This window comes from Ixodes scapularis, unplaced genomic scaffold, assembly GCF_016920785.2.
Source record: "Ixodes scapularis isolate PalLabHiFi unplaced genomic scaffold, ASM1692078v2 PGA_scaffold3__209_contigs__length_174095766, whole genome shotgun sequence".
NCBI classification, from domain to species: Eukaryota; Metazoa; Arthropoda; class Arachnida; order Ixodida; family Ixodidae; genus Ixodes; species Ixodes scapularis.
This window is the reverse complement of record NW_024609868.1, coordinates 40,916,514-40,940,680: the sequence shown is the minus strand read 5'-3', so window position 1 is coordinate 40,940,680 and position 24,167 is coordinate 40,916,514. Positions and strand designations below refer to the sequence as shown.

The following is a 24,167-nucleotide window of genomic DNA, read 5'->3' as shown; positions in this document are numbered from 1 at the left end:
TCTTGCCGAACGGGTTGGCCACCCGGTGCGTTGGGCTGACTGGTCTTCTGCCGGAAGGGTTGACCACCCTGGGAGTTGGGCCGGCTGGTTCCGCCGGTATCCCGTGAAGTGGAAGGTCGCCTTCCTGGATGGCGCCGCCCATTCTGGTTCCTCCGGGGGGCATTTCTGGACAGAACAAGCTCTATTAACATCTTGCAAAGATTAGATCAAGTTCTAGGCCGCAGATTATTAGCCCCGAGAAGTTCGCCTGGCGCCCCCTTACGGCGAACCGGGGTGACGTCACGGCGAGGAGAGAATTTTTCCCGGACTCGCCCCGCTCGCCCTGTGGAGGCTGTGACGACGCTAGCTGTCGGCGCGCTCGTTTCTATTTAATTTTTTTTTTGGCGTGTTTTTCGTAGGAAGTGTAAATTTTTATATGTGCCTTTATTGAGGTATGGCCTGTCGCTACAGGCGAAACTTCAAGCAACATTTTAAGCATGGCTGACAGGCCAGGCAACGCATGAACCACAGCTGGTATGTGAAAATAAAGAGATATGGCCACAATTGCAGGGGCATCACTACAGATTTACATCTCGCACAATAAACGCTGCTGATGGTCCGAATGAATTGGCAAATTATGTATACTATTTTTTTTTTTTTTTTGTATCTCCGTGTTTAAACAAGATCGCCGAAGCAGAAAAGCTGCATGCTGCTCGAACTACGTGCTAAATACAGTCTCGACCATGGGGAGAGAATCACAAGTAAGACAGCCCAAGTGCAGGGGCAAAGTAAAAAAACAAACAAGGAACATTTATTATATACATTGCTCGCACTTTACCTTTGCTGGATTCGGATAGTATTTCAATGGACTACAGGGGTGGTATCTGTGGACTTGTTTATATCAATCCTCAAGTAATATATAACAAATGTAAGTTATGGTGTCTAGCTCATTATAAGTCCATTAAGCCCTAAAATTGAGATTTTACTTAAATCGAATTGTCCTGAAGCTAAAGTACCAGAAGCTTTTCTCACGCAGACTGTCGCCCTTAACAGGTTCCACATTTTCTGCTACCAGTGCTGCATCTACCACTAGACAGACGTTCGAATGCTTGCTTTTACTCCTGTTTTCCTCTGTTGTCAGAGAGTCCAGTTGCAGGGAGTTTGGAGGCTGAGGAAGCTTTTGGGGACCTGCGGCAGTGACTCTTAAATGGAAAGGACAATTCAGACTAAACGGTGTATTTTCCGAATACCAAATAAAGAATGTCAGGAAAAAGTATAAACATTCCAAATTACGGCACTATTGCTGTGCATATTTTGGGCAGTTTACTACATATCATAGAGACAACTGCACTCTAAGAAAAAGTGAGCACCCCCCCTAGTCATCGTGCGTTTTGACGGCTGTAACTACCCCACAGGCTTACCTAACGACCCACTGGGCTCGAGCCATTGAGAGTTAGCACCCTGTTGGAAGGTGACAAGCATGGGGTAGTCACGTTTTATAAACTCTTGAATTGAACATTCAAGTGCATGCAGTCGTTTAATAGTAAAAGTCACTTCAAAAAGCTCAAAAAGTACTTAAAACTTGTTTTCTTTGTGCGTTGGTTATTATTTATTTAAATTTAAACCGCTCGAAACAAGCGTGTGGCTCATTTCGCCTAAACTGGCAGAAAACAAACAAGTACAGGCAACATTGGTACGCACCTACTAAAACCCGAGGCAGATAAAAAGTATCGCGGTTGTCCTTTTTGGTTCCGTCGCGGGTTTTACGATGTACAACAGTAAACAACAGCTGGCAGCTGGCGTCGTGCTCGAGGAATTTAACCAAATCTCTAGAAAAGCACAGAAAGCTACGCACAGGCGTGAGTTGACTTGAATGTTCGTCGGACGAGATACTCTTGTCGTCTTTTATTGTGCGGTTCAGTAAAGAGCGTGCTCTCAATAAAGGTGTGATCGGTCAGTTCTGCGTGCAGTTCAGTTGCAAGTGGCCTCCTCGGTTCCGCCCGTTCCGCCGAACTTGCGCTCCTGTCGTACCCAATTTTTTTGCTTGCAAGTGCAGTGAAGTATGAAGCATTGCACACCACGACTCAAGCCGGACGGGACGAACCTAAACAGATATCTGCGATCATGTTCGTGTATTTCACTATTTCTCTGTCTCGGGATACATGATTCGCATGTCTCGGGATACATAATTTCATCGAGCATTCTCGATAAAAAAAAAAATGCTCAAACAAGTATGTGTCATCCAAGGCGGAGTACTTCGAAAGGGACTAGGATTTCAGGCCTTCCAGCACGCGTTCCTTTTATCTATATAAAAGATTCCAAGTAAATTTCCAAAAATAAGGCATTGACAAACATATACGTGCTATTTGTTTTTAGATTTTTTTTTTTTTTTTTTTTTTTTAGAAAAGGTATTGCTGGAGACGACAGCAGGTGCAGCGCAGAGAACTATGTTCTCGGCGTTCTTTGATGCTCAACAGCTCATTCACACTGGAAGCGGATCCGCATTCGCAAAGCGGTTGTGAGCGCGGTTGTATAAAGACCCAGTCCAATTGCACGCGCACTTGATGTCATGGAGTGCGCGTGCAATCGTACTGGATATTTATACAACCGCGTTCGCAACCGCTTTGCAAACCCGGATCCGCTTCCAGTGTGAATGAGCGGTAAGGCCGGTTCAGACACTTGCGTTTGAATGAGTTTGACAGCTTTGCGTCGAGAACCGAAAGCGACTCACCGGCACGACTGTGCTTCGTATGAAGCGTGGAATACAATTCAAGGAATCATCTTCGCACGCGATGTAAGCAGCAGGGATGCCCTGGTTTCTCGCTGCCGCAACGCAGTCAGACGCAGTCAAACACCACTGTCTGAACCAGGCTTTACATAATTTAGCATACGTATTTCGCGTTCGTTGCAGGTGAAGGCACGGGCCCGAAAGCGGCAATTCTGCACTGTCCTCTTGGCGCGAGCGCGAGCGCATAGAACGCATATTTGAAAGACACACGCTTGAGCAGAAACAATTGTAGCGAAAAGAAGAAAACTGAAACAACGCTTCGGGGAGGACCGGCGGACGGGCTTCGCTAGAATCATCTGCGCGCGCTCAGTGTACTCAACATTTACGCAACCGCCGCTGAAGTCATTCGGATATGTAAAAAGAGAAAAGAAAATGCATCAGCGTGTTCAGAAAGTTGTGACTGCAGAAATTGTTTTTAATAATTAATACAATTAATTAAACAGGCTTCTGTATACTTAAAGTGTAGGCTAGCGAGAAAACGAAACTGATCAAAACGTGACGTGTAGCAACTATTCAAATTTATTCATAACCTCCAGTTCACTTTTGCAATGGATTACATTAGAGATACGAGCGCTTTCCTAAGGGCAGTAGAGGAAAATAATATATACGCGTAAACCTTGCACAGTCTTTTCGTATTTATGCAAAATATGACAGTGGTCACCATCCTAATCGGTCACAGAAAATACAGCAGTATATAAGGTGGCGGTGTCGACTAGACGTGTGTATAGGAATGTAGAGTGTCAATGTCTCATGTAGTACCTTGTGCTGTGTCTGAACGCGTTCCTGTGTAGAATGCTATGGTGTCTGTATGTCGAGTATGTGTGAAGTGTGTAGTAGAATATGTACATACGTGAATGTCTGGCGAAGCGCTAAACACAAAGACTGTTGGTTTCGTTTTTTTCTAGTTTGAGCCCTGTCCGTTAGGTGGCGCGTGGCGCCGCCCAATTCAAGGAGTCGCGCGTTTATGTCTATTTATTTGAGTGAAAAACATGGAGGCGTTCCATGGCTCTACGGAGCTGACGGGGCAGCCCCAAAGGGTTCGGTTCTCAGCCTCTCGTCCCAGTGGGATCAGTCTCATAGCCAGCTGAATGGGTGTTCCGTGCGGTGAATAGCGCGAAGTGCGTGCACAAACGCGTTGAGGATTACCAGGGACTTGGAAGTGGATAACGAATGCTAACAGGTGAGCAGGAGCATTGAACGATCGGAACCGACGCCGCTTAAATCGGTGATGCTTCGCCTCGCCGCTGTCAACCGAAACCGCCGGATCACTTGCGGCAAGCACAGCAAGGAGACGCTCTGTTCAATAAAGATATCATTCCATTTGTCGCTATACGATTCCTTTCTTGAATGTTTTCTGGTCGCGAAGTAAATGCAGCCGGCCGAACGAAAAAGCAGTCGCGGACAACCCCCTCAAATGCACCCCCCCCCCCCCCCCCCCCTTTCCTTTCACATCGTCGCCTCTACTCGTAATACGTGCGGTGTCCGTGGTTCGAGGCGCGTTATGGAGTGCTTCAGTGCGCACGGAAAGCCGCGAACGGGCGCACGCACTTGAGAATCGTATTTTAGCAAAAAGCAGTCCAGCTCGCTAGGCCTTACTCGTACTGCTCCACTGTCGCTTGCCAGCCGCCATGTTGCTTTTGGGGGTGCTCACTTTGGCAACCTGTTGATTGCGTGCCGTGTGATTACCCGTGGGGTTGTCAGTATAACGAAGGTGGGGTAGCGATATCTGTGACGGCTTCTGACTACCCCGAAGCTAGTACCCCACGACAACCCTTTTGTTGAGAGTGTGGGGGAAATTCGGCCGTTTTTGCTGCTACCATACAAACTAATTTCCAGTAATTGCGAATCCTCTAAGAAATATGCCTGCATACGCGTATAAACTATATAATTGATTCAGGAAGAAGCTACATTTATGTAAAACAACCCTGTTCCATGAGCACTTCAAAGATCATCAGACGCAGGGCCTTTAAAACATCTGCAAACCAGCGCATGCAGAGTGGCAGCGCAGAGTCGGGGTCGCGAGCTAATTTGCCGACCACCGAAAGGCCCACGATATAAAGGCCGCTTTAGATGCCTTGAAAGCGGGATGTAATATCGTCCTAAATCATGAACATGCAAGGAACAGAATTCCAGCGTCTGAAACACTTGCGTAACCGCTTCACCGACCCCTCTCAAGATTGCCTTGCATCGTAAGGACGGACGGGGAGGTTCATCGGCGTAATTGCCTCCGCCGATAGTTTTCGGGATTTGTAACCCAATTTTAAAGGTAAAAGGGACAAGCAGGCTTATAAAATGTACGGAAGCACGTTAATATCGGCCTAACTCAACGTCTTGTACACCGGGTAAACGAAGTCCGGCTCCTCGAAGAGCTTGCGGCACACAACGCCAAACCAGGAAACCGGTGCTGGGAAGCGACCCGATGCGAGATCGCGGAGCGGGGTACTCGCGCTGACGTCACGGTACACCTCACCCAATCAGGGCGCGGCGACCGCAGCGACGCTTGTGTTCGCTCTCGGGGCTAATAGCGCCGCGCAGAGCACCTATCGGATCTCTCACCGACGGGTTCGCGCATTGTTCGGCTACCGCGCTTAGGCCGCGTTGCCGGTCGCGCTCGCGAGTCACGCGGAACGGAGGATTCCTCGTTTTGTTCTCGTTCATCGTCATTCCAATCACGAAGATGGTACTTTTTCAGGTCTGTGATGTGGACCGGGCCAGACTCCTCGCTCGCATTTTCCTGAGCGAGCCTGTAGGTAAGACGTGACAGTCGTGCCTTTACCACGTAGGGCCCCACTTCGGAGCAAGTGAAGCTGCGAATCCGCTCGCTGCATTGCTCAAAGGATGGGTTCTCCTGAGGACCAAGTCCCCCACCTTGTACTCCAGGTGACGATGAGTCTTATCGTACTGGGCCGCCTGTTCGATCCTTGCTGCAACGAGGTTCTCTCTGGCGTCGTGCAACGCATTCGAAAGGCGAACTTTCAACTCCGCCGCGTATTTAGAGAGTGGGCGTTCTGTCGAACCTTGGTTATATCGTAACCCGTTCTCTAGCGTAGACGATAGCTTCTTACCCAAGTTTAGAAGCGCAGGCGTTAACCCAGTCGATCTGTTCACGGTCGTCCGGATTGCAAAATCCATCTCGACAATGTGTTCGTCCCAGTCCCTGTGTCTCTCCGTTAGTGTGATCAGCATGCTCTTCAAGTTTCGGTTCACTCTCTCAGTGATATTAGCCTGAGGATGGTATGGTGTCGTCCTTTTGTGCTTTATGTTTAGCGCCAAGCAGGAGTCAGTGAACACTTTCCTGGTAAAATAGCTAGCATTATCGCTATGAGATACGTGGGTGTACCGAAGCGCATGAAAGTCTCCAACAACTTCTCCCAGATCCGCTCCGAGACCAGCTTCCTCAGCGGGTGTAACTCCACCCATTTTGAGAAATGATCGGTTATTACCAATAAATACTGGTTCCCACGGGGACTTTTTGGAAGTGGGCCGATGATGTCGGAAGCAACCATCTCCCACGGGTATTGACTCACTACAGGCTGCATAAGGCCTGGGGGCTTTAACCCTCGCGGCTTCGCTTTCTGGCAGGCTGGGCAGCTACGGGCGTATCGGAGAGTGTCCTGTCTCATCCCCGGCCAGGTCGCGACGCGACATAACTTTTGAAAAGTCTTGCTGCCGCTGCCATGACCAGCCAAAGCCGAGTCGTGGAAGTATCCGATAAACCGCCTCCGTAGCCTCCTAGGAATCACCACCCTGAACGGAGAGTCGTTCCCCTCCTCGTCGTCGATTGTTGGAATGTAGCGGAGCAATAAGCCGTCTTGACCCAGCAGGTATGAATCAATATGTTCGTTAAATTGACCGCCAGCGTTCCCGGTGTTGCTTGCCATTTCCGCAATTTTCCCCAACACCCGCTGACAAAAACCATCTGCTTTTTGGGCCTCGACAAGCTCTTCCTTGCTCACCACTTCACCCCAAGCCACGATCCTCTGTTCCCTCGTGCGGCCTCCTAACACTGCGACGAGCTCCTGTTGCATCGATCCCTTCCTGCTGTCTCGCTTATGAGCGGCCGCGCGGGAAGCTTGTCTCTCGCAATCCCCTGGTTGCGTCTCCTCCTTCCAGCCACTATCATGGGGCGCCCGAGAAAGTGCGTCTGCAACCTTGTTGTTGTAGCCCTTTCGGTACTCGACAGTATAGGAGTATCGCTGCAAAGTGAGTGTCCACCGAGCTAACCTCCCCGCCGGCTCTTTCAACCTTTGAATCCAGGTTAGAGCGGCGTGGTCTGTCTGAATGACGAAGGTGGTCCCGTCTAAATACAGGTCGAATTTCTTTAGAGCAAACATGACGGCCAGTCCCTCCTTTTCCGTCACGCTGTAATTGCGTTCTGGCGGTGTAAGGGTTGGGCTGGAGAATGCCACCGGGCGCAGCTGTCCGTCATGTTCTTGCAATAACACCCCACCGACGCCGTAGTCGCTCGCGTCTGTCTGTACCACGAACGGACGGTTAAGGTCTGGCAGGCACAGGCTGGCCGTGGCTGCTATCGCCTTCGTGAGGGAAGAGAAAGCTACCTCTTGTTCTCGGCGCCAGGCCCATCTCGAGCCTTTATGGAGCAGCAGGTTCAGTGGCCGTGTGGGTCCAGCGCACTCTGGAATGAACTGCCGATAAAAACCGACCATTCCAAGGAACCTTTGAAGGCTCTTCGCGTCGCGCGGTGGTGGGTAATCAAGAATGGCCCTCAACTTATCCTCGTTCGGTCTCATGGTACCATCATCTACGACGAAACCCAAGAGGTTGACCCTTGAGGCTGTGAGCTGGACCTTCTTCGGATTAATCGTTAACACCGCTTTGCTCATTCTGCTTAAGATAATCTCAAGGTGTGCTAGGTGCTCCTCGAATAACTTTGAAAATACGACGACATCATCCATGTATGCCATGTTGAGCTTCGCTTCCCCCAGCACGATGTCCATAAGCCGTTGGAAACTCGATGGCGAGTTAGACAATCCGAACGGAAGGCGGATAAACTCAAACAGACTCCTGTGACAGGTGAACGCCGTCTTCTGGACATCGTGTGGTGCCACCTGGATCTGCAAAAAAACCTCTGCTAAAATCCAAGGTAGTGAAAACCCTCGCGCTACCCAACGAGTACATGATGGACTCAATAGATGGGAAGGGATATGAATCCCTTCGTGTCATCTCGTTAAGTCGGCGGTAGTCAACGCAGAGGCGAGCGGTACCGTCTTTTTTTGGCGCTAAGACTACCGGAAAAGCCCAGGGGCTCTGTGACGGCCTCACGGCCCCTGTGTCTATCATCTCATCGAGAGCCTTATCTAGGAGAGCTCGCTTGTGCGCACTCAGCGGTCTGGGATTACAACCCCATGGTCTAGCATCTCCTGTGTCGATTCTGTGTTGTAAAATGTTTGTAAGTCCCGGCCTCTCGGTAAACATAGCTGCGTGTCGATGCAAGGCGTCTGCTAACCTACGCCGTTGTTCTACCGGCCCGTTGTAAGAAGCGACAATCGCTTCAACGTTTCCCGATACGGCTCGCGCAGCTAATGTTTGCTTCTCTCGTGATCCGACGAGTGAGCTTTCTGTGTCCTGACCAAAACTCGGTGGGACGGCAAAGGGGATAAGGGGAGTCAACGGATTATAGTGGTACCCGTTACTCTTCAAGTCTATGATAATCCCCTCCCGGCAGACGAAGTCCTGTCCTAAGATCACAGGGATTTGCATGCCTGGCGGATAGAGAAAACGCTGCCTCCTTCGACTGCCGTCGAGGCTAAGGTGAAGGCGTATAGCGCTTTGTGCCCTAGCCGATCCTGCTGCTAAACGCAGCGCGGTGGAAACTTCCCGCACGTGAAGTGCTCGTCGGCGACAGTCTTCGTAGACTCTGTCGCCGATTAGGGAAAGAGCTGAACCGGTGTCAATTAGTGCGTAGTAAATGTTACCACCGAACTCGACGCGCACGTACGGCCCCTTCTCAGATGTCAAGCCCTGAGTTCGACATGCCGACGGGGCAAACACCGACCTGTCGCTGACCGCAACTCCAGCCCCGTTGGCAGACTGATCAGGGGCCTCGGCAGCGGCCGGCAACCGCGAGTCGGGAAGTCCAATTAGTGGCGCCGGCCTCTCCCGTTTCCCTGAGACCCATGGGGGGGGGGGGGGGGGGGGGGGGGGGGGGAGCTGCCGTCCATGTGCACTGACGCTTGATATGCCCAAGCTGATTGCATTTATAGCACCTGACCTGTCTCCTGCCATTGTGTGCTGAGCGTCCGCCGCTACCATCACGCGAAGCAGTGTCGCGCAGGGGGTCATTGTAGTTCCTGCGACCCTCGTAATGATTCGCGACTCCGCGGTGGTCGGCTGCGCCGCCTCCCCTACGGTGATGCGCCCTGGAAGAGCACGCGTTAGCTGCTCTGCGCCTCTGTTCAAAAGCGAAGGTATCTAAGGCGCGGGGCACAGCAGTTGCGCCACTCCTATGTCCTGTAACGGCCACGTACGGCGTACGTGAGTCGTCGCAAGCTCCCGCGCCTCGTCCTGTCCAGGCGCAACCCGGCTCCAGAGATTCCTCTGCACGTGGAGGGGGGCGATACGTCAACTCGGCGAGCAAGCTCGCCTGAACGATGCGCGCCTCTCTGGCAAGTGCTTCCAGGTCAGCGAAATCACGTCCGCGCAAGTAGGGTTTAAATCTAGGGTGACACTGGCGGATCACCGTAGCTACCTTCTCCGCGTCTGACGCTGTAGGGTCGGCTCTGGAGTAGAGCTCCTGGAGAGCGCGGATGTATTCTACGAGGCTCTCGTCCGGATGCTGAGTACGGCTGGCTAGCTCATCTCTGATCCGCATCTCATAGTCGGGAGGCAGAAATTCCTCTCTAAATCGTGTCCGGAAATCTGCCATCGAAAGGAACGGCCTCTGCATTCGTCTCCAACGCGCTGCATCATCCGTCAACGCGATTGGGACGATCTGTATCAGGGCCGTTTCATCCGACGCGCCCAACGCGGCAATGTAAGCGTCTGGGTCCTGCAAGAAATCGTGAACCGATGCTGCGTCGGAGTAGCCCGAATAGGTCGGCGTCGGCACGCTCAACCGCGGGCGAGGCACGGGCGTACACTCTCAACAAAAGGGTTGTCCTAGGGTACTACACTTGGGGTAGTCAGAAGCCGTCACAGATATCGCTACCCCCCCTTCGTTATACTAACAACCCCATGGGCAGTCACACGGCACGCAATCAGCAGGTGCTCACAGTGAGCACCCCCAAAAGCAACATGGCGGCTGGCAAGCGACAGTGGAGCAATACGAGTAAGGCCTAGCGAGCTGGACTGCTTTTTGCTAAAATACGATTCTCAAGTGCGTACGCCCGTTCGCTGCCTTCCGTGCGCGCAAAGCACTCCGAAACGCGCCTCGAAGCACCGGCACCGCACCTAATACAGTAGGGGCGACGATGTGAGGGAAGGGGAGGGGGGGGGGGGGGGGCGCATTCCTGGGGGTTTGTCCGCGATTGCTTTCGCGAGGCCGGCTGCATTTACTTCGCGGCCAGAAAACATTCAAAGAAGGAAACAAAATAGCGACAAATGGAATTATGTCTTTATTGAACAGAGCATCTGCTTGCTGTGCTCGCCGCAAGTGATCCGGCGTTTTCGGTTGACAGCGGCGAGGCGAAGCATCACCGATTTAAGCGACGTCGGTTCCGATCGTTCAACGCTCGTGCTCACCTGTTAGCATTCGTTATCCACTTTCAAGTCCCTGGTAATCCTCACCGCGTCTGTGCACGCACTTGGCGCTATTCACCGCACGGAACACCCATTCAACTGGCTATGGGACTGATCCCATTTGGACGAGAGGCCGAGAACCGAACCAGACCGAACCCTTTGTGGCTGCTACGTGGAGCCATGGAACGCCGCGAGAAGCGGAAGGCCTCCATGTTTTTCACTCAAATAAGTAGACACATAAACGCGCGACTCCTTGAATTGGGCGGCGACACGCGCCACCTAACGGACAGCGCTCAAATTAAAGAAAAAAAGAAACCAGCAATTCTTGCTTTCAGCTGACCTCACACTCTGGACACCTACGGGCTCCATAGGTGACCAACAAGACGCCCTCCAAACTGCCATCCAAGTAGCACAGCAATACCTGCAAGCACGGGGGCTGGAATATGCCCCCGAAAAATCCGCCTTACTTTCACTATGCAAACGAACACCTAAGCAACGCGCCAACTCCATACCACATCCGGAACTCAGCATCAATAGTCAACCCCTCGCCAACGTACCCCACCTCCGAATTCTGGGGCTCACCATACCCCAAGACGGATCGGGTGCCCAAACAATCCTCCCCCTGCAACGTACTCTCACACAACTCGTGCACCTCATCCATCGCATCTCTCACTGAAGATTTGGCCTCCAAGAAACAGATACTCTTCGCCTCATACAAGCCATCCTCATCAGCCGGATAGCATATGGTACTCCGTATTTAGCCCTAAAACCCTCCGAACAAGTTAAACTAAACACTGCGATACGGCAAGCTTACAAAACCGCACTGGGATTGCCCCCCAAAACGTCAACAGAGAAATTGCTACAACTAGGCGTCCACAACACGTGGGAAGCCTATTCACGAAGCGCATCGAATCTCACAACATACACGCCTCCAGCTCACCTCCACGGGTAGAGCCACGCTCCACCGGCTAGGATATTCGACCCCACAAGAGCAAGATCAGAAGACACGCATTCCCCTAGCCATACAACAATCCATCAAAGTGGCACCAATCCCACGCAACATGCACCCGACATACAACAATGCACGAGGAGCAGCAAGAGCCCGAGCCATCCATGCACAGTACGACCATTTCCCCTTCACTCGTCAACGGAAAAGAACGAACAGCAGTCACGGCCCTTACGGCGTCCATAGAAACAGCCGAAGAAGTTGCTATCGCCATAGCCGCCACCACTGGCGAAGAATATCAAACTATGCTCACCGACTCCGAAGGTGCATGCCGCAACTTCCTCATCGGACGGATATTCAAACCAGCATTGGCTATCCCACAGCAAGTGAAGCAGCTTCCAGAAATGCACATTGTCTGGTCTCCTGGACACGAATCTCTCCAAGGAAACGAGGCGGCACACGCCGCTGCCCGCGTCCACACACACCGGGCCGTTTCCCAAGATGGAGCAGACTTCCAAGCTCACGACAACCTCAAGCCCACGCCTCTTCAAAAATACGCCGATATGCTCGCCCACTACAGGCACGAGCGCCAACAATATCCAGCACCCCACCTGCAACTATCCAGGGCCGAAGCTACCACCTTCCGACTACAAACTAACTCTTACCCCCACAATACTCCATGCCATGTACCCTACCCTCGACCCCGCTTCTTGTAAATACTGCCCCCACCCTGGCACTCTATACCATCTAGTATGGGAGTGTCAGCTAACCCCATCCCTTACTCCTAATCCCCAACCCACATACGAGCAGTGGGCGGAACGGCTGACCAGCCCCGACCTCTCCTCCCAGCGTAGCCTGGTGGAGAGGGCCGGAGTGGCCGGCAGAGGCCAGGGTATCCCGGACTAGAGGAAACCCCCCACCAGGCGGGTGCCCAGACATCAGCACCTAAGGCTCGCCATAATAAAGTTTATTCCTTTTCCTTCCTCCTTGGCTTGCAATCGGAGCACTTCTCGCGACCGACGGCACCGTTCCCCGTGGAGAAATAGAGTAAACAGCCTCTGCTGCGTTGCCCGAGGACAGCGCAGCAGAGGTTAGGGCGCCCTATGGTTTGAAGAGCGGTGGCTTCCCTGCGTTTCCATAGGAGTTACGCCATTTTCTTTTTTACTTTTTTCTCGGGTGCTTACCCGAGAAATTTTATAGAAAAAAAAATGCACCACCTGTGGCCAACGCAATACCCAATCGGAACGCGGTAGATTAAGAAACCGAATTTTGCGGTCGATTTAAAGAGCCTGGCCGCTTCTTGATACACTCAGTATATATAAAGAGCGGCCCCCGCTCGAAACGTCGTAATAAACTTCGAATTAGTAACTCCGACAGTACGCCAGCTTTGACTATATATATATATATATATATATATAGATATATATAAACGTCAGACAACGTACCCGTTGCACCCTGATACGATGGTCGCCCACATAATCTTTAGCAGGATGTCAAGTATCTGAAACAAGCTAGAGATAAGATAGACACACGAGATGGGGTAACGAACTGTCGGCACCACTTGATCCAGGTCTCTCAGCTATATAATTCATTCGGTCGTATCTTGGCGGTGGGATTCGCATGTCAGAAACATGACTCTTGGCAGTCTCAATCACAATAAACTTACAAAAATATAGAATGGTGAAACAAGGAACGCACGGGTAGAATTGAAATACTGGCTTTGTTTTTGGGCTTTTTCCGAGCTTTTTTGCTCGGAGCTTTCGACCTCAGTGGCTCACTTGTTTTGTTCTTCCCTGCAGTTTTTGTTCTGTGAAACACAAATGAGTGATAAAAAAAGGTCAAAGGACATAACGCCCTCGCCTCCTAAAAGTAGTTTCTTCTTTGTGTCTTTTGTTTTTTAGAAGAAAGTTTATTGCCTAACACGGACTGCACAAGGTTCATCTCGCCTTATCTCATAGTTGTCATAAAATAGATTTATTGTCAGATTTGACATTCCCCCTTCATGCACTTTTTTATCGTGGCATTAAGACTTCATTTATTATTTCTGCATCATGTTGTATTTTGTGCGTGTGTGTTGCTTCCAGAGTCTGCATGCCCACTCGTTCCGTCTTGCACTTGTGCTTCTCGGAACCAACGTTCTCCCTTCGAGTGCTCCGGAAATTTATGACCCAGAGAGAACATTCCACCAAGCCACCCGCGCACGCGAACGGGCAGGCGACCACGGACCCCTGTGTAAACAGCGACAGCTGTGCCTTGGAGGGGCGGCTTCTGGTCACTCGACACCCTGTACCGTCTTTCCCCTTTTCGCGCGTCTTTCTTCTCCGTTACGTTGCGTTCTGAAATGAACAGTTCTTATTGAGAGTTGAAAAGGGTCGCTTCGTGTCTCTCTCTATGGAATAGTGGCTGCCTGATTCCGAACCACCTTGTAATGAATTTAGCCGGCATTTCGTATCATCTTACAACACATCAAGCTATTGGAGCCAAACGTATTTGCAAAGTATTTCTTCATTGTTTATTCATGGTGGTCCTGCAGCTCCATGAGGCATTATCGCAGGGTGTGAATAAACACGAGAAAAACATTTCAGCATTTGCAGCACACACATTGGACCTTACGCGAACTCGCTTGGTGGTCTGATAACACTGAGAGCGTTACCATTTTAATTTTGGCAAGCGTCCTCGGTGCCGAAGCACTGTTGAGGCATCCGAGAATACCGAGCGGGCAGTGTGCGATGGCGCGGCACCTGTTTTTTCCGCCTTCCGACCCTGAAATGGGGACGATCTGATAAAACAACTGTGTGTCCACATTGCGGGCGCTCTGCAGGAATTTCGTGGCGCGCTCAGACGAGTTGCTGGCTCGTAGGGGTTCGGGGGCGCACTGCTGGCTCACTAGTGACAGATGCCACATTCTAATTAGCATTCATTTCCTTTCTCCTTTGATTGTGTTTTTTTTTTTTTTTTTTTGTCGGCCGGTTTGCAAGTTATTATTACGTGCAGACACAAGCCTCCTGTCTCAAGAACTGGCAGGTAGTCAAAAGAAACACGAAGGGACGTTTCAGCTCATGTTTTCCGCGATAGTACAGCCGGGTGCGGTTTGAACTCAATCGCGCGGGCGTTGGTCGACCTATCTTCCCACGGTAGGCGAGGGCCCACGGCACCCATCTATTTCTCCAAGCCCGGGGAAGAAAACACCGAGGAAACAATAACACGCTCTCCACGCCCAGTTTAAGCCTCCCGCATCGGTCTCACGACCGTCGGCCTGTGTGATCCCATCCCAATCGCTCCTGCCACCAAACATACGATGTAGTTGTAGTTTTCATGTGTGCAACGTGGAACACAAACTTGTGAAGAATCGTACCATTCCCCACTAGACCTTGTGAGTGCACCTGCTTTGAAAAGAGTGGGGAATAGCCTCTCGATAGCATCTAACTCAGCTGCGAGGTCGTCCAGCACGGAGAAAACGTCAACTATTTTTGTGGCCTTACATTGCAGTAAGAACCGCTAGTCCGCCTGTAAATTCATCCGGTTAGGTAGACTCCATGTAACCTTGCAAGCACAATGCCCCGCGAACCGTTAAAGACCCTGCATCAGCGTGCCTGCGTACACTCGGACCGGTGGACGACCAGCATGACGCGACTTCACGAACGGCTTCTTCAACACTTTCCGTCTGCTTCGTTAACAGCTAAGAAAGCAAATTTCGCGCCAGATACCTATCACTTGCTGCCCGTGATTCCGCGTTGTTTGCACAACGGCCCGCAGCAGTGTACAAGAATTTTACCGGCAACGAACGGAACGGTCGCATACGCATGCAGACCCGACCAACTCCGCTTCTAGCCAACGTTAAAATGGCGGAGGAGCTTCTTCCTGAGTTCACCAGATGGCGCAGCTAACTTAGCATAAGGTCTATTTTACAATACAAGGCATTCCACTCCTTAATTGATTTTACAAAAAAAAAACGAATTTTTGCTTAATTTCATCCTGGTGCGAAGTTATCGTTTTTTGTGTGTGTGATCTTTTCGTTTGATTATGCAATTTGAAAATAATAGATAGGATGAGCTATTAATGCCTGTTACTCCAGGCGCAAATTTTTTTGTCGTTGTGCCAATAAGTGCCATCCTAACTTTTTAACCATGCTGGTGACACTCCCAAAAACCGCGTTATAAGGTCAAATTGAGCTGCACGATTCTTAACCCGCTCTTGTGCAACAACATGGTTTTGCTGCGAAGGGTCCCAGACGGTGGAGGCGTGCTCCAAAACTGGTCGTACACAGTTAGGGTAGGCGAGCTCCTTAATGGTTTTAGTGGATTTCTTTAGATTTCGGTTCAAGATTCCGAATACTCGGCTGGCCCTCATTACAACATCGTCAAAAGTGCAGTCGTCTGATAGTGTGAGATCTATATATATAACTGCTTGGTTCTTGGGTACAACTTCCTTATTCAACTTATAACAAGTTTCAAATTTCGTCTTGGCATTGCGGGTAAAACTAACATGAACACATTTTTCACATTGACACATCTTGCACCATTGCTCTATTTGATACGGGTCAGCCTGCATACGTGTGAAACTCTCATCGACCGATATACATGTGCAAACAACACAATCATTTGCAAACAATCGTACTTTCAAATTCAGACCATCATAGTATCATTAACAAATATCGAAAACAGCAACGGTCCCAAAACAAAGCCTTGCGGAACGCCCGATGTAACCTCAATAAAAATAGAAGTTTCATCATTCAAAATAACATATTGACGACGTGATGATAGATATGCTTTCGTTCACTTAAGTGTGGCAGTGTCTGGGTTTATGAGCTCTAATTTTTCTAATAACAGCGAGTGTAATATGAAAATTATGAAAGTTAAGTTGATTTATGATGTTAGAATATAAAACATGCCCCAGTGATTTGCAACATGTAAACGTTAGTGAAATCGTCCTGTAATTTGTAATTTCTCTTTTCGGCACTTTCTCCTGCACAGGCACCACCTGTGCCTCTTTCCAGTTGTCTGGTAAAGAAGCATTATTCAACTAATCATTATATATTATAAAAAGGTATGGGGCGATTGCGTCTGCACAACATAGGTTACATTATCAGTAGGTAAAAAAACTTACTGAAAATATTTATTGAAGGCTTCTGCTTTTCGCTGATCATCGGTAATAGTTTCGTTATTAACCACGACATCTGCAATACTTAAAGTCGCTGGATCTGGGAAAGTAGCGCCATTGCCTTCCCACCATGCTAGCCGGACAGCAACAAATATTAACATGCAGACGACAAAATCTCTCAAGTTGATTGACTGATCACTGTCGGTTGCCATGGTGAACGCCATTTTGGAGCGTTTCATAGCTTCGAAGGGGTCATTACAGCCAGTCGCACCAAGACCGCTATGGAGCACCATCGTACTGAAAGCGTTCTTCGGCCAATTGGAGCCTCTATGCCCACTGTGTATTCAATAAACTTATCACTCGTGCTTATGTACACAGATCTCTTACAGTTATGTTGCTCTTCTTGCGTGTTTCAAGACAGTAAAATTATTCTTTAATGCCCCCGAGCACCGATGCCGAGTGTGATGTCTTACATCTTCGTACCGCCATCACACGGAACGTCTGTGCTTGGAGGCATTGAAAAATAATGTTACTGTCTTGATCGCGCGTACACACGTTCCCGCTTCTTTATCAGATGGAGCCTGAGCAGTCTCCCGGTGACCCATGGTTTCTCTCTCTTTTTTAGCTTTGATGATCCTGTGCTAGGAACGAATTTTTTTGTTAAACTGAGTGTTATATGTTTAAATAAAACCCATGCACTCATTTCCTCTGGAAGACATTTAATGAGGATCAAATGCTTTTTGTAGTATTTGTATTTAAATACATGCTTACAAAACTAATTGCGCTTGTAATTAATTACCTTTTTGCCGAAGTACTTTGTATTTGTGTTAGGATACACTTTTCGAAGTATGTTGCCCACACCTGGCTTATTTTATAAACCAACTCATGTTTACGAGCAAACCGGAGCGCTCCTAGCGGACGCCACCGGCACCGTGCATGCGCCGTGGACGGTGGGCAAGAAGCTCGCCGTCGCCCATAAACAAACCATTGAATTGCGTTGTTGTCGGCGTCGGTGTGAGCCCTCGTGCTCTTTTTCGCGTTGGAATTGTTGATTCTACGTCCTCCTAACAGTGTCTGACCACTTGGCGGCTTCAATAAAATCAATCAGGTTCGTTACACCGCAATACTTTGCATGAATAATGTGATGTGCGGCAATTCATTTCACGTTGACGCCGCAAATTAGGCGCTAAAGCTTGAGTCCCACGATGAGATACTGCTCGCTATTTTCAGTCGCGACATCGCTCGGGCTGCAAAAGCGTGGACCGTAGCTGATATGGTGGACGCCGATATTGAAAACCGGAAGTATAATGGGGCATTACAAGTCGGTGATGGCCACTGGTAACAATGATCAACATCTTTTATCTGCTGCTTACACTTAGCCTACTTACCCCAACCAACCTTCAAAAATGTTTCGACGCCTGTACTTACTTCTTATCGCAAATACCGGGTCAACGTTTGGTTTACGGGCCGCTGTCGTTTGAATCAGCTGACGACAAAAAGCAGACAAGTTTGAAAGAGCAGACGACAGTTCGAACGCATGCGCATTGGAGTGCGGGCAAGAAGCACCGCTTTCGGCGTCAACAAACCATTGCAATGTCATGTTGTCGGCGTCTGCGTGAGTCTGCATACTCTTTTTCGCGTTAGAATTGTCGATTCTACGTCCTCATTGCCATGTCTTACCACTTTAATTGCCTGAGCGAAATGACCAAGGCTCGTTACGCCGCTAAACTTTGCGTAAATAATTTGACGTGCGCCGATTCATTCGCATGAACGGCGCAAAAGAGACGCCAAAACAATTATGAGATTCTTCTAGCTATTTTCGGTCGCGACGTCGCTCGTGCTGCAAAAGTGCAGAAGGCAGCGGCGATGATCGACGTCGATACTGAAAATCGGAAGCGGGGACAGACCAAGCGTGACATGTCGGTGATGGCCATTGCTACCAATGATCAACATCTTGTATCTACTGTTTACACCGAGCCTACTTAAGACTTTTGAGGCCTGCAATTACTTCTTTTTGCAATCACCGGGTCAAAGTTTGGTCTACAGGTCGCTTTTGTTTGAACGAGCAGACGACGGAAACCAGACAAGTTTGAAAGATCAGACGAAAGTTCGAACGATCAGGCGGCCGTGTGAATTTGAAGACGTACTGAACCCGCGGGTAGTCCCGACAGCTTGGTGGTCTTCTCTCGTTCATGTTGGAATAAAATTAATACATCTGGCGACTACAAAGTGTGGCCCGCACAAGCAATCGTAGTTCGACAACGTCTGGTTTGCTCTTTTCACGGCTACTATCCACGTTCTCGGACGAATAGAAGGGGCAGAAACACATGAAAACTGATCTTCAAACCTTTCCAGACTCTCTTGGAACAGCCCCCGTCGCAGCATTTTGACGAGAACGTAGGTTTTTTGTCTGGTTTCTCCCAAAGAACACAGGAATACATGTCTCGCACGGCGACTTCTGCCCACCGCCCCAGACCGGAAGTGCGCCCGATGCGCCACCACTGCGGCGTGACATAAAGAGTTGAGTTCGTGTAGGCTCCTTGCACTGACGTCACATGGCTAACTTTTGAACACCAAGTAAAAGGAAGAGAGGGATGCTGCTTTTGTAAGAATTTTGAGTGACACGTTAATCTTCTATAATCTTCTGGGAGGAGAATCGCGACGCCTGTTCAAATCCGGGAGGCACAAAGGAGGATCCTGATAAGAGGGGAGCTCGTTCTTCCCCTCTTCTTTGGAGGGCAACGGAAGTGACGTCCTGTGCAAGGAGCCTGTCGTCACGTGATATCTGGCTTTCGGCTTTGGACTTCCGGTCGTCATGAATTTCCCAAGATGTTGCTACATCTTGGGCAAATAAAAAAGAAATAGGGAAAACTGTGTCAGATTGGCTGGTCTCCGGCGAAAAGTAAATCCAGTTGCTGCACCTTTTTTACTATACAAAGCTCGTGCTGGTGTAGGCCTTTAGCGACCATGAGTGGAAGTCTGAAATAATAAATAAAAACGTGCTCTCCTGCCGTAATACACGCAGTAGTTGAGTACTGCCGGCTGACTCAACTGCTATTTCAGTAACAGAAAATAGATATGCTAGTTGATCATTTACCGAAATAGAACAACAGGGAGCTGTAGGCTGATTTTGGAGTAGCCACAACTATTCTAAGAACGCGAACCACTTCACAACGGCAGCCACGAGTGAGAGTTCGATGTTCCGTACAGCCCGCCGCTACAGCCCAAAGATGGAGAATGGCAACCTCCCGTTTTGTCGTCTGCTAGCGGAGTCGGGCGCGTGCCTCTCTCTCGTTTTACCCCGCCGAACCCGCTGAATTTCCCGGATATATGGAGAGGGCGCTGCTGTCGAACAAAATGGTGCCGCCCAGAGAGCGCTAAATGGAATGGTCTATTGGCAGTGCCATATTCGCAACCCCAACCTGTGTTTCTTATCCTCGTTCCTCTGTTTCACGTCTTGACCGGTAGAGCGTACCAATCCCCCCTTTTCCGGCTTGCCAGTTTCAGAGTACACAACACGCCTTTTCCCAAGTCGGATGAGGCTGGGTGGAAAACAAGGCTGCCATTTTGCTTGACGTAATCCGCGTCGTGTGATCCTCGGTGTTCTTGGGCGATGACAAAGCGCTGTGCGTTCTGATGTCGGAATAGGCATTGTTTCGCTTGAGTACTTCAACGAAATTCGAACCTGATCGAAGACCGGCGTGGGTTCGTGCGGTGCTGATGGTTGACCCATCAGACCCTACAAAGGCTTTGGATGCCAATGAGCTTTCCCGAATATGCAGAACTCACTTTGTCACAGGTCTGTGCTTTAATTCCTCAAAAAATCAATCTAGAAAGTTGCGTGATCGCTACATCGCCGCTAATAAACAGGAATGCCATCGAAAGACAACCATCACCCAGACTTTTTTACCAGCTGTGTTCCCTCACACGAAAGAGCGGTCATATATCAGTCGCTACGAGAGATGAAAGTATAACTTTGTGTTACAAGTTTGAAAAACTCTAACCCGGCGAAACTTGATCCTTGATAGGGTTCGCGGCATCCTGGCAACCTAGCTGTGTTCGGAGATTTGTGTTTGTCCTTTGTCCCCCTTTTTCCCCTTCTCCAGGGATTATTTTCGTCATCCCCAACAAAGAGCGAACAGCGTGCACAAGTCCCGGACTGTGATCATCCTTTCATGCCTTTAGGACAACCGTTTAGCGAGAACTGGGCTCCTCCGACACCCAAATGTATAGACCTTTTCATCTTAGTAGTTACCCGACCGGCGGACAGATGGCGCTGACGCACTCGGCGCCATTGGGTGGCTTCAATTTGGCTGGTTTCGGTTTCAGTGCGCTCTCGTCTGTGTTGGTGTGTTATGTCATTCTCGTCTGATTTCGTCATGCAAATGTGCCAGTTTCAGCGCACAGCTAAAAGAACTGTGGTACTAAGCCAATTCGAGAACCACGAAGTGGTTTCGAGTCATATTCGCGGACTTTTTTTACGAACGCTTTACGCTGCATCTGGTCATGTTCGTCGTTAATTTCGGTCAGCCTCGGCGGCGAAACAACCAGGATGCACAAGGAGGGTTCCCATCGTCTGCGACAGTACGCACTCACCACAGTTTCCAGAAAAATAAACTAATTAAGAGACTAATGATTAGATACATAGTAAAAATGCAGGTGCACAACCTGATTAAAAACCTCCTAAATCGAGAAAAACACCCGAAGTCGCATGTTCACTGACTAATTTTCGCGGACACCAACTTTCTGGGAACTTTAGGAACTCGGAACTCGAAATGTCTCCTATAGTACTCAGATATTCTAACAAATAAGTGGTATTTCGGTAGTCCATCCTAGCTTGGGTGGGAAATTCCTTTAGCTATATATTGACCATGCTAAAGTACTTGTTAACAGCATTTCACAACGTTGGTGTTATAAAATGAACTATTTGTTTTGCTGATATTTTATTGCGACGTGCTTGGCACATGAGATAAGTGAAATCAATCAATTGAAATCTGAAATTTAGTCTTTGTATAAACTTTGCCAAGGAAACTTAAAGGTAGGAGGGAAGTGATCTCTCGCAGGTTTGGTTGAAGTCGAATGCTACGCACGACTTCATGAACTTTAATGGCAAACCTCCATGCGAAAATGATGCGATTTAAAATCCACAACGCTAAACTTGGGTGATTTCAATATAGATGGCTTCTTTTCGTCATCATATAATGCGAGCCCTAGGCACTCTCAAGCTTCCTGTGACAGATTATTTCACAGGGGTGTTTGTGATTAAAAGAAATCAAATGATTTAAATAAATTTTGTTATAAACAAACGTTAACACCCTTTAATGACTGTTCTTATGTCACCGACCATAGTGTACAGTTTCTCTAAGTTCATGAACAAATCAAGCAAACCTTTCTATTGCAAAAATGATTAAGACCGTCTAACATATTTAGGTGTAATGTCACGAGCCAACAAATCGCCCGATGTGAACGTTACCATTATCCCAAGCATCAGATAAAATGTGAGTTAAACGTGCGTCACCTGTATATTTTGTATGTCCTATAAACCTACATAATCAAAAACAACTATTTCAAATTTGTAATGAAGCAAACAAACATAGCTTCATTTGCTAAGTAGTATTTTGGTCCCATTCCTTAAGATTCTAAATGCGCGATTATACATATACATTGCGCTATACTTATTTCAAATGTTCCGCTGCCATCAGTGCAAACATCAGTTGTCATAAATGATTGGGCTCAATATGAGCCAAATCTGATGCTGATTCCTGTACCTCCTCCATCCTGACAGGTATCCCGTACGCAGACGGTGAAATTAGTCAAGCTCTGTCAAAAAATTGACTGCATATGTCGTCGCGCACATAATGACGGCATGCAATTAAGTTGTAAATGTAAACATCGGGCGGCGATTTACAATAAGGCGAGAAACGCGGTGAAACACGACGAAGAACGCAAATGCAACGCCTTCGCCAAGACGCGGAGGGGACACTGGAGCGACCACCTCGCGGCGGCCGCGTCACGTGATTCCAAGATGTCATCTCCGATGCGACGGAGGCCGAAAAGGTCTATGATTTAAGTGGTAGCACAGAGTTTAAGTAGATCATTTCGATACCTCCGATATCCCCGATAACGATAGCCGATAACGATGCGATGCATGCGCAAAGGCGGTGACGGAGTGTCGAGTATCGTTATCGGATGCATCGGAACGATATATTAAAGCTCTATAATACCTCGTTACTTGCGTTAGATATCGCATCGCCCGCCGACTATGGTCACTGAGAGCTGAAGAAACGCGGGGCGTGGCGAGTCTCGAGCATCTCATTATCGCTCAGCAGCCAATCCCGATGGCAAGAAGCGTGATCATCATATTAGGCCACGCCCTGCGTCTCTTGAGCCGCCGGTGATTATGATAACGTTACGGCGGTGTCCAATTAGTCCTAGAATATACAGGAAGAGGTTGTTTTGTTGTTGTTGTTGTTGTTTTTTTTTGCGAAGAGACTGAACGCTTCGCTTTAACGCAGGTGATGCAACAATGGATCGACCGGTACGGCAAGGTATTCGGGTTCTTCATGGCCGAGAAACCCTGCATGGTCGTCACGGATCTGGACCTGGTGCGACAGATCTTTGTCAAAAAGGGGCACACATTCATAGACAGGCCGCAGGTAGCCCTTGAGGTGGAGCCCTACATTAGTTCCCTGGCTTTTCTCCGTGGTAAGCATCACCTTCAATATAAGCACACTCTGAGGAAAAGGATGGTCTCAAAGGACTAACGGGAGCATTTGGTCCTCTTAACTGCCCTTTGCTCCCCGAAGAGACATTCCGGTTCGAGCTAGGTACCGCGCGCAAATGATGAGGACTAACCGCCGAATTCAGAAACCTCACTCAAACTACACTCAAACTGAAGGGCCCCTCCACTTCCTCGAAGAAGGCGCGAGGGCCGGCGCTGGCCAATCGCGACGGCGGATCCGTCCTCGCGATTGGCCAGCGCCGGTCCTCGCGCCTTCCTCGAGGAAGTGGAGGGGCCCTTAAGTTTGAGTGTAGTTTGAGTGAGGTTTCTGAATTCGGCGGTAACTGCACTTTACCGGGACTGACCAAGAGGGGCGTGGGAGAAAAAGCAGCCGCAGGTGCAAAAGCGCGGATGCAAGAGCAGTGAGAGGCGCGCGGGAGAAAGAGCGCGGGAGCAAAAGACGCGCGGACAAGATGGCGGCGTCTGCTGCATCGCCGATCGCCAGCGTTAGCGACGTACTTACTGTTTCGGAACGCAGGGGGAGGTATCCACAGACAATCGTAGCATCAAAAATTGCAGGAGGGGCCATGTTTACGGCTCAGAGCTCACTTTATAACGATGGCAGCCTCTGTTCCAGCCCTTCGTGAAGCCAGCGCTAACTTGAGCGCTCCCATTGTTGATGCACTGGCCATGCAGCTTTTGACCGTTGTCCTGGCGTCGCGTCCTTCCCCTTTGCATTCTTTGGAACGTGCTTTGAAAGTGCTTATATTTTCTGTTTTAGTTTAACTCGGTTGAAAATAGCCACGTGGCATGTAAAAAAACGTCTTCAAAAACAAAAACAAAAAAAGTTCAGTCTGTCTTTTTTTTCTGTATTATTCGCAACTTGTTTATTTTTATTTTTTTATTTCTTTTCGCAAGAGACGATGCGGTTGTCA

The 24,167-nt window shown here is 49.2% G+C and overlaps 1 protein-coding gene across 1 annotated transcript in view; it reads left to right on the top strand.

The window, feature by feature from the left end:
- LOC8037339 (cytochrome P450 3A8-like) overlaps positions 1–24,167 on the top strand; it is a 61,674-nt gene that overhangs the window by 11,195 nt on the left and 26,312 nt on the right. The window contains exon 3 of the mRNA XM_042292406.1: positions 23,027–23,216. Coding sequence (XP_042148340.1) covers positions 23,027–23,216 — 190 coding nt within the window. The remainder of the gene's footprint in view (positions 1–23,026; positions 23,217–24,167) is intronic.